At 46.7% G+C, this 11057-nt stretch overlaps 1 protein-coding gene across 7 annotated transcripts in view; it reads left to right on the forward strand.

The window, feature by feature from the left end:
* The window catches only part of ERBB4 (erb-b2 receptor tyrosine kinase 4), a 604652-nt gene extending 595864 nt beyond the window's left edge, over window positions 1–8788 (forward strand). For 4 of the 7 annotated variants that reach the window (XM_062602108.1, XM_062602146.1, XM_062602130.1 and 1 more), the window contains 3 exons: window positions 3282–3329; window positions 4323–4614; window positions 7150–8788. In XM_062602108.1, the coding sequence (XP_062458092.1) occupies window positions 3282–3329; window positions 4323–4614; window positions 7150–7586 (777 nt within the window). In that variant the 3' untranslated portion in view covers window positions 7587–8788. The remainder of the gene's footprint in view (window positions 1–3281; window positions 3330–4322; window positions 4615–7149) is intronic. The other 3 variants (XM_062602123.1, XM_062602154.1, XM_062602139.1) reach the window with 1 other exon arrangement.
* Window positions 8789–11057: the final 2269 nt, after the last annotated feature.

Raw genomic sequence — 11057 nt, forward strand, 5'->3', positions numbered from 1 at the left:
CCCCTGCATAATAATGCTAACACAGTATTGCTACAGCTCTTTCCCCACTCCTGCAGTCTGGAGGGCTGTGGCAACCTTGGAAACCAAAAGCAGCAAATTCCCTCTTCAGAGTTTTGCAGTCTGCAGGTGAAGGGAAGGAAGCTGGGAAGCTTTACAAAGGAGGCAGAGGATTCACAGCAGAGCTTTAGTTTCCTTGCTGTTAAGAGCTGATTCTCTCCAGTCACCACTTTGTATTTCTTCTCTGGATCCTACCGGTAATCATCAGTTTGCCCGAATCTTCATCACCCTCCATGGATTATAGTTTACTACTTACCATCTTCAGTCTTTCCTTCTCTATCTTCTTGGAGTAGAGAGAAAACTTGCCTGAATTCAAGTAAATACAGCTTCGGGGGGCAAGGAGAAGGAAGATTAAGTCTCCGGCAATGCAACATCCTATAGACATCAGCAAGTCTTCAAAGTAGCATCTGGCAGGCTTAAGGATGGGTTTTATCTATTTTTCTGACACATACTGGGTTGTAACCTGTCCTTGTTGATGTGTCATTACAAGTGGACTGTAAATCTGTGGTACATAAGAAAGGTAAGGGCTTCAGAGGGAATTTTACATTACAGAGCATCTCTGATTTCCACAGTGTTCCCTGTTTAAAGAGACCTTCCAATTGTCCCAAACAACCCTTTTTTAGAAGACTGCTAAGTTACAAGATTGCTGCACAGGCTGTATCCAGATGTGTACTGCTGTCTGTGCCCTCTAAAAATCTTATCTCTGGTAAAATGTCTTCTGTTCCCTCTGCTGTTACAGCCTTTGCTCTCAAGTGGATCATCTCAGCCAGGCAGCTGCTGACTTTGGTTTTTCCTTCCCTTCTTGTGAAATTTTCTTGGCTATTCTTCTGGATAGTACACTTGTTTTGAATAAGAGACCATGCACAGATAGGGCAGCCCTGGGGTTTCCAGGCTGGTCCAGCCCAGCCCTCTGTCATCTCTTTCTGTACTGCCTCAGACAGCACTTCCTTTGCAGTGGGCATCATCCTTGCTTTGCCTGTCAGCAGCCACAGCTGGGTCAGAGAAGCCAAAGCTGTTCCCAGGCCTAGGACTTAAGTTTAGGCACTGCTTTTCAGACATAATGAGCTCTTCATCAGAAGCTTAATGAACCTGGTCACCATTAGCCCAGATTTCAGTGGTGTCTCGGCTCCTCCTCAGCACTGTTACCCACGCACAGAGCCCTCGGAGCTCCCACTGCCTGCATGAAGCAGAGCTCTGCTATTTGTACTGGGAGAGGCCGGGGGGCTGCTCAGCTCCCTCTGCCTCAGCTGAACCAGGCCTGCATTTGGCCATTTGGTTCAGAAGTGATTTGTTGACAGCAAAGGAGATTCAAGCTCAGCTCCAGCCTCTAGAGAAGCTGTTGCTACAGTGCTTTCAGGCTACTTTTTGTCCTTGTGCCTCCCGTTTCTTCCTGTCATATTTAAGTCTTGCTACCATCTCTCCCTTCCTACTCAGCCTCCTGCCACATGCCAACCCTTTCTCCCCACCTGCACCTCACAGTCTCTCTCACTTGCCGTTGCCCTCTTGTTCCTTTACAAGCCACCGTTCCCTGGCTCCAGACCATCCCTGCTGCCAGCTCTTCCACCATCACTTTCCTTTCAAGCCTCTCAACTCCTCTGCATCTGCTCAGACTGCTGTTTCCTCCTCCTTCTCCTCCCTCAGGCACTGGCAGGGGGATCACTGAGACCACAGGATAGATCATCCCCTATGCTTCCTTCCAGCTCCTAGTTTTCCTGAGGAAAAACAACTACAGAGAGAGGCCTGCTTCAAGCCTTGCTAATGGATGGTACAGTCAATTCAGCTTGCACAGGTTTTCCTGGGCTTTTGTGATTTGTATCCTGGAGCCTTTTTCAGGGTCGTAAGTTGGCTAAATATGGATTAATTTTTATAGGGTTGGAGAAGAGTGTATCTGTAGCTATGGCTCATCGCCATGTTTGCGTCTCAAACACGAGGGGCTAGATTGAGCAACAAGCTGGCTGCAGGGCTATTTCAAATAGGAGATGATCACCAGAAAAGGGTCTTCAGACAGACAGCATGCCTTTTAAGGAATTTTGCTTAAACAAAGTAAGATATTTGGCAGTGACCATCACCTCCATCCTGATGTTTTGGGAAGAGGTTTATAAGGAAGGCTTGACCGTAGTACGTCCAATCCGTACTATGTGAGGATGCGTGTTGTCTTTTCTTTCTCCTTCAGTGTGTTTCTTGATGTAGATATGTTTTTGATAAATGAGTTATAACTTATTCTTGGGATGGTTGGACTCCTTAAGCAGTCAGGTTTTCCTAATTTCTCTTAAGTTTGCACTTTTTTTTCAAGTCCTGACTTTTTTCTCTTCCCCAGTGAGGAGATAATAGAAATACAGCAAAGTTTTTGAAATAAAAGGAGAAATACAGTAATTACAAGGAACTGATCTTGTAGACTCAACAATAACATTTTGGCAGTAGAAAAACACGAGAAAAATAAAGGGTTCTTTGGTTTGTGTTAATTTCCTCAATGAAAACCAGGCTGGTTTTGGGTAGCAGTAATAGGTATAAATGCAGCTACAGTGCTGGTGATGGTACATCAGTTCAGGGTCCCCAGGGCTGTGTAAGATGGTTCCAGAAACTAGTATCAAAATGAAGATCTCTGCATGGATATTCCACACTTAGCCTGTGATACAGAGGTGACATTAGAAGGCTGGTACCTGCTGAGAGCAGGACCATGGCACGTTGCAGTCTTGTGATCCAGGAGCTGCTGTGTTATCTGGGTTTACCAAAGCTTAGGGGCTGTTCTTCCTGTGATATGTGAGCTGTGACAGTCTGATGACAGTCCTGCACCCTCCTGCCCTCCTGGTTATTCCTTCCTGCTTTGTCCCAGGAAAAGGAAGCCTTGGCTCGGAGCTAGATGTTATCTGCAGTTCTGCCTTGTATTTCCTCTGAAGTTGAGTGCACTGTCTGTCATTCTTTCTGTACAATCTGTATTTGGACACGCAACAGTTGCAAGATATACAGCTCTCAGCAGGTGTAACATGGTAGTTTGCCCTTGCCAGTAAGAGGCACTCAGTAGCCCTCCCTAAGGCTGATGGAGCGCACAGCTTGTTGATGTTGGTGAGACATTTGCCCTGATAGAATTCTTTGACTTTTGGGTTCAGTTAGGAAGTCTAACTGATGTGCATGTTTCCCCCGTTAGCTCATACAGCTCATGTGACTTGTTTCATTCATGTGACCTCTTATTACGTATCCATCATTCCATTTTTCTTTCCTATTAGAGTGAAATTGGACACAGCCCTCCTCCTGCCTACACCCCTATGTCAGGAGTAAGTATTTCACATTCAGCCTTCATCCTTTAGGTTTTCCTTCTTCCTTCACTATGTATTTTGTGTTTCAAATCCCTTTTTCCTACATAAATGGCTCAAGAGCCAATAGTGAATGAAGTGTGTATGTAAGCAGTCAGATAGTCAAGATCTCTACTGTCAGCCTGGATTCATGTGCAAGCTCTGTGGACCCACACCCAGAACTCTGCCAGCTGCCGACTTTTCTTGCAGAAGCTTTTAGGTAACAGGCTTGGATGAATTTGTACATTTTTCCTTCCTATTTATAGGTCATGATGTTGAAAATCCCTTGCATGCCCTTGCTGACAAGCAAAATGGTAGATAGAGTCAAACCACTGAGTTGTGGTGTCAGTACAAATGCAGTTCAGCAGCTCAAACACTACTTGATGGAATGATGTAGTGTTTGGGTGACAGTGTCATCATTGCTGCAGGATACCCTGAAAGTAGGCCCCCCTGAAATAAACAGAGTTCAGAGATGATGAACCTCTATCCCCAGTCCCCTTTGAAGAAGAAGGTTTCCCTAACATGAGGTTTAAAGGGTTTGTTGAGAAACCAGGGGAGATTGACAGAGTGGTAGAAGAGGAGATACTGTGTTTGTCTCTTTCAGCTGTGTATATCCAACCTCCACATGTCTAGGGAAGAGACAAGTTTTCCAGCCCCATTTCCAGCCCTGAGCAGTCAGCTTGCTTCCCTTCTCCCCCCTCTGCACTGATGGTGCCTCCCTGGGAGGGGAAGCCAGATCAGCACCACTGGGCAGTCAGATGCTTTGCCGGTGTACAACAGTGCTTGTGCCGCTGCTGATCTTGCAGCACTGGACAAGCAGTAGGCTGCAGGATGGGCAAGGCTTCACCTGCCTGATGAAATATATCATTGAGCAAGTGTGGCAGGAAAGACACAGGAGCCACAGAGATGACTTGCTGTTGAGTCTTCTCTTCCTTCAGAGCCTCCTTTCTCATGCTGCCTTTTCTTTTCCAACAGAACCAGTTTGTGTATCGCGATGGTGGCTATGCTGGAGAAGTGCCGATGCCCTACAGAGCTCCTGGCTGCATAATACCAGAAGCCCCAGTTGCTCAAGGGGCTACAGCGGAGATCTTTGAAGATACTTGCTGTAACGGCACACTACGAAAGCAAGTGGCAACCCTGGCGAAAGAGGACAGCAGCACCCAGAGGTACAGCGCTGATCCCACAGTCTTCATACCTGAGCGGGTTGTCCGGGGAGAGCTGGATGAGGATGGGTACATGACGCCGATGCGAGACAAGCCTAAAACAGGTAAAAAAATGCTCCTGCTCTAAACCGACTGCATTCTCTCTTTTTCTGCATCAGCAGATTTTCACCAAAAATGGCTTTATTAACCAGCAAGCTTGAAACATTCTGACTAGGTTAATACATCTTTGCATGGGGACTTGTTTTTCTTTGCTTGATTTTCAACTTTGAAAAGCTCAAATGTGCCAAGTTTTGTAATTCCCCCTTTTAGTTTTCATTCTTGGAAATAACAAGAGAGAGAAATGAAAAAAAAACAAATCACCAAACAACCCCTTTTTACCCAAGCCCAAAAGTTCAGTTATTTCCAAGAAAAGGATCTATTTTTAGCCAGCTGTAGTCACCACTTCGCTTTGTTTATTGATCGTCTTTATCTTCATGGCATTGTGCTTGGTAAATGTCATGTTGAACGTACCACCACAGCAGTGATACAGTTGGCATTTTATACCCTGGAGAAGTTTAGGTTTGAAAGAGCAAGATGTGCTTCAGAGAGACCATCCATGTAAGGTGAAGTTTGTTTAGACCTGTGCCAGCTCAGTGCTACACTTCCTCAGTTCGCCATCATCTGTTTCTTCCTTTTTCAACAGTGACAGCAGTCATTTAGATGTAAAGGGATGTGTCACTAGTAATTTGCTTCCAAACCTTTGCATTAGCTTTAAAGAAATTAATTAATGCAGATGTAAATGCCAAGTAACTACTGTGTTTGCTAAGAATTTGGGAGCCACTTACTGCTTGTGTTGCACAAGGGAAACAGAGGGAGCCCTGGGGCTCGACTCACAGCAGTAGCAATAGTAGAAGTGCATTCATGGTCCTACACTTCAGCAGTCACCCTTGCAATAAGAGATTTGATGATGTGATGTGAACCCATACGTGTTCACAAACAGGTTCACCCTGGAGATCCTGAGATTTCTGCAGGAGCTTAACACTTCAGAGGTGCTACGTCAGCTCTTGAGATGTGGTAGTGAAAAAGGAGAAAGCACCTCCTCCCTGTCTCACTGGGCACAGACCCAGGCATGTCATGGTGTGGCCATGCTGTGTGCTGTCTGTCAGCTGGGGGATTCAAATCAAAGCACTGCTTGGCTGTCATCACTGTATCTGCCCTCCTGGTACAAGTGTGTGTGCCTGTCCACCAAGTTTTAGCTGTGTTCAGAGATACTCACCAAGTCTTGAACTTTTGCATTCAGTAGTACTGGCCCCAGCCTGCGTACAAGCAGAGCTGAAGTGAGGACCATAGCCACCTTCTTACAACAGGCAGGGTCCTCTTTCCTCTGTGTGGAGGTGTCTCCAGAGCCCATGACCAGACCCATGCCACTGGAAATGGAGCCCTTCTGTTGGCATCCCTGTGCGCCACAGGCAGGCTGAGAGATCATTCCTCACTAGTGGCAGTGGCTTGGGGACCCTGTTTTGTGAGGAACCTCTGGGCTGTGAGATGAAAGGCAGAGTTAATACTGGAAGTGGGTTTGATCTGATGAGTTCCAGCCTTCAGTCAACTGCATGCTTTTCGTATCTTCCTGCACCCCACCACTCTTGTCCCCATCTCACCTCCAGGCCAGTCCCTTTGCAGCCCACTTACTTTGTCAGTGACTTCCCTCCTCCCCACCTGGTTGGCTTTCTGTTCTGCAGCCAGACCTCATTACACACAGTGCAAGGCAGGACATGACGCACAACAAATCCATTGCTCCATGGCTCTGCTTTCCGTGGGGGACCATCGCAGAGACCTTACTAAATGTGCATTTTTAACCTAGCACAGCCAGTCTCTTCATGTTTCTCTTCCCTTCCCACCTCCTGTCCAGCTTTCTGTGCACGCTCTATATGCAATAAAACCTGCTGCAGTTCAGCTACACTTCTTTTTTGTGGTGTTAATTCACAGAAACGGATTTGAAGTAACTGCAGCCTGCTCCAGCTCCTGGTTTGAAGCTGATGTAAGGGTCTCTTGTACCCTTTCCAGGGCTCATTTGAATCATTTTTGTCATAATGCTTTGAGGCCCTTTGTTCTTCAGGGATGGGAGGTTTTTAATAAGGTAAATTGTTCTGTTAGAAATGAAACTGGCTTAGAAGTTAGCCCTTGGGGATGGCTTTTGTGCAGAGAGGCTTAACTAAGATTTCTAGAGAGCTTTCTGGATGGGAAGACTGCAGAGCAGAGGGTTTGACTGATAATGCCCAAGGTTGCAGAGAGGGTCAGCAGCAGAGGCAGAAGCTGCTCATCATGTTTGGCTCTGTAGATCATATACCGAGGGGAAGTCCAGGATCAAGCAAGACACGTGGGCTATGGCTCAGTGAGATGTGTAGCTTGATTTGCCGGTATGTGTAATAAGTCACTTCATCAGTGAGAGCTTTCAGTTTAGCCCATATGGTCTGTTTAGGTTGCAGATTCTTCACTTTTAGCAAGTGTGTGTTCAACGTAGTCAGCACATGGAGTTCTAGGAATGGCTGGGTGGAGGATGCACAAGTCCAAGCACCACCTGATAGTAACATACACATGATACTTGCTATGTGGATGGGTTACTCCCTCTTGTTGCTGATTTACTTTTTATCTTTCCGTAGAATACCTAAACCCGGTGGAAGAGAACCCATTTGTTTCCCGGCGAAAGAACGGAGATCTCCAAGCTGTGGACAACCCGGAATATCACAATGCTCTGAACGGGCAGCCCAAGGCAGAGGATGAGTACGTGAACGAGCCATTGTACCTCAACACGTTTGCCAACACCTTGGAAAAAGCTGAGTACCTGAAGAACAATTTGCCAGAGAAAGCCAAGAAGGCCTTTGACAACCCAGACTACTGGAACCACAGCCTGCCGCCACGAAGCACCCTCCAGCACCCGGACTACCTGCAAGAGTACAGCACAAAGTACTTTTACAAACAGAACGGCCGGATCCGGCCCATTGTGGCAGAGAATCCTGAATACCTCTCCGAGTTCTCCCTGAAGCCTGGCACTGTGCTGCCCCCGCCACCCTACAGACACCGGAACACAGTGGTGTAGTGACCGCCGTCTTACACAAGTGGAAAGGCAACCCCTTCTAGCTGCCTCACTCTTTCTCTCTCTCCCCTTTCTCCCTCCTTCTCTCCCTTTCTTTCTCCCATGAGCTTCCTTTTCTTGCCAGTTCACTCATTTTTGATATTTCTAAGTGAAAGGATGTCTCGCAGTTGTTTGCAGATTGGGTTGGGAACCTGGAAAGAAGGAAGGAAAGAGACTGAAAGAAGGCACGTACAACCTGGCATTTCTCACTTTCTGCAGATCTGGAGGCTCGGATGGTCGGAGAAGCCAGACAGTACCAGTAAAGGCCAGTGGCAGTGTCGCCTGCTGTCAAGCTAGTTCTCAGTGATTCAACCCACACGCTGCAGGGAAAGCCACAGAGAGGCTGTTTGTTCCAGCAGGATCTAGTGAGAGTCTGTACAGCATTCCTGGAAATCTCGATGCAGTTTCCATCAGGGGGGAAAATGGACAATTTTTATATCAGGTGTGATAGCACAGTAATTGAGATTGAGAATCCAATTTCTTTCGCTAACACTTTCTAGCCCAGCAACTGAAAAAGGCTAACCTGGCTTTTCATAACCATTCAGACCTTCACCGTGGCTTTCCAAGAAATGATGATGGGACTCTAATACATGGCTAAACCCTTTTTCTGAGCCACACCATGATTTTGTGCCAATTTCTAACCACAGAGACTCCCACTTAGAACTGGGACGTGACACGACCATTTTTGTACATGTGCCAACATGACAAACACAAAACCCTTTCGGAAGGGAGTAACAAAACCACTCCTTCAACATGTCCTTTTTGAAGCTAAAAGGCCAAGAAACCAAGATTTGTATGCAGAACACTTTGCTTTCCTGTTTTATACCTGCTGAGTATAAATACATACTAAAACCTAAACAATTCCTTCCCTCTTTTTCTTCTCCATGATCATGAAGGGAGTTGGGGATGCTGTCAGGCAACACTGAGGACAAGACAGAGAACTGGACAGTTTGATCTGGGTCATGAAGTCTGCTGGTGTTCTGTGGGGCGGTGGTGGGAAGGGTCCTTTAAACTGGAAGACAGACACTGGACTGGAGAAAACTCACATAGCAGTTCACTGGAAAGTTAGTTTGCACTTTGCTCTGATTTTATTTGAACTGTTTTCTGGATTTTGAATGAAGCAATATGGAAGTGACCAGCAAAATACAAAATACTCATTTTAAATTGATGAATTCTATGTAAAGGATGACTGTGGAAATGCCAAAATGAAGCAAATCAAGTCTTTGGAACAATGTCGACCAGTTCTGAGAGGCCATTGCATTGACTGCTTCAGAGAATACAGTGACAGAGCAGCTAGCTCTAACTGCTGCCACGGGAAGGACAGCAGAGCAAGCTCTGAAAGGGACTGGAGGAGACAAATGTCTTGCTCTGGCTTGCAGCACAGTACGGAATACTTTTTTTTTCCTAACAGGAGGATTACTCTGGCACAGAAGATGGTGCACACGAGGCGTGAGGATTCAAACCGTGCATGACTCGCAGCGCTTTCCATCAAAAATGTAAATAAGTATGAGTCAGTCTCCTTGCACTTAGTTCTGCTTTCATCAACCTCACTTTTTAGGTAGATATCCCCCACCCCTGGCCTGCTTCTCTTTGGAAATAACTTTCAGCCAGAGTTCTGGACGTTTTTAGCAACCTGAGGCAGATGGAGCTGGGAAGGGAGGCGTAAGGGCCAGAGACACTGATGGCTTGCTCCTGACACGCCAAGACCCATGTGTGTAAGAGCATTCGTGTACCTAGCTCCTACCCAAAATCTTAAGGAACTGTTAAGTACCTTTGGAGACCTGCCTATGCCTTTATCCATCAAGGCTTTTAAAGGGAAAGAAACAGTACCTGATGGATGCCAATCTTAGGTGGTACAACAGTATTTCAGTTTATGTGCTTCAGTGCTGTTAAAGTCAAGATCTTTGGGGTGACCTAACCTGGCAACAAAACCAGCAACAACCCGTGGTATGGAAACAGCATCAAGTGCCCCCAGTTCCTGCCATCTCAGCGGCTCGCCACCTTGAATTGTAGGGAAGCAGAGGAAGGAGTAAGAAACAAGCAGTAGTTAACCCAAAGCTTGGTGGCTGAGGGTCGGTTTGACAAAGGTATGAAGAGATTTCAAACGTGGGTTGGTTGGTGTGATTGTAGATGGGAAACAAATTGTGTTTGATCACTAGGTCAAGGTTGGTCCAGCCAACAGCCTGTTTCTGCATCAAGTGTGTTCAGGCCAGCTTGAACCAGCCATGGGGTGGATGTTAAACCTGTAACCCCAGTGCATAGCTGAAGAGTCTGAAAACAGCAAGAATAAGTGCAGAACTTTGAATCTATTCGAGGGAGGTGTTGGGCCAGGTGGTACCAAGGTGGTTCACGGTAGCAGAACAAAATGACCACCAGATCACCGAAGTGGGATAGATGGTTACAAAGCCATCACCCATCTGAGAGGCCTTACCTCTTCCTGGTGTCTCCATAACTCCTCATGGTCTTGACAGGAGACAGAGGCAGGCATTGGGCAGGGGTAGGGGTGCAGGGGGAGGTCCTGCAGACACCACTCCAGGGGAGGTTTGCCTGCAGTAGTGCTCACAGGGTGTCACCTGAAGCATGGGCAAAGGTCTGACAGGTTGGGTTGTAGTTGCCATGCTGCTGGGAGACAAAGACCAGCACAGAAGCAGCTGGGGTAGGTGGAGAAAGGGGTTGATTTGTCCCTGAACAAGTCTGGTAGCAGAATAACTCCTAATGGAGAAAAAGTGAAATAAACTCCTGGCACAGCTGATGTGTTTGAATTCGAAAGGGTGCAGAAGGATGAACACCTCCAGCTCTGGGTGGAATGGGGCCAGGAGGTAGCTGCTAACGGAAGGTGAGGCCCGTTTGTTCCTCTGGTGTTGGAAACGAGCCTGTCATATGATCAAAATATAAATAACTGGGGGGTTAACCATTGAACACTTTATTTCTCACAAAACTTGAATTATTTATTCATTTTAATCATTGACTGTGGGCGTGGCATATTCAGTAGCATGGAAGTGGAGAGGATGCTTGAAGGCCGGAACGGCAGCTCCCTTACTGTTTGGCTCGGCCCTGCATCCAGGCTGAGCTGTGTCTTTTAATACCAACCAGTGACAGGTTTGAGGGTAAGCAGGGATTTCCACACACCCAGTGCATTCTGTCAGCACAGAGCAGTAGGGGCGAGCATCAGCAGTAGTATTCTGTCTGGGTATCATTAATACTCTAGTTCTGCAGTGGTATCTGTACACAGCACTGTCAGTTCTGATGGATCTTATAATGCTGTCTCCTATCTATAAAGGTTTTCCTTTCCCTTACCATAGCCTGCATGATGGAAGAGCAGTGACTAACTTCTCAAGAGCAGATGCCTGAGTGTGTACCAGCCATTGTCCAAGGCACAAAGCAACGTGCTGAATGAGAGAGCAACACCTTAGGTTTTCCTAATCTTTCTCATGA

Source organism: Pezoporus occidentalis, unplaced genomic scaffold (assembly GCF_034315485.1).
Source record: "Pezoporus occidentalis ecotype Australia unplaced genomic scaffold, CSIRO_AGI_Poc_V1 ctg118, whole genome shotgun sequence".
Classification (NCBI taxonomy): Eukaryota; Metazoa; Chordata; class Aves; order Psittaciformes; family Psittacidae; genus Pezoporus; species Pezoporus occidentalis.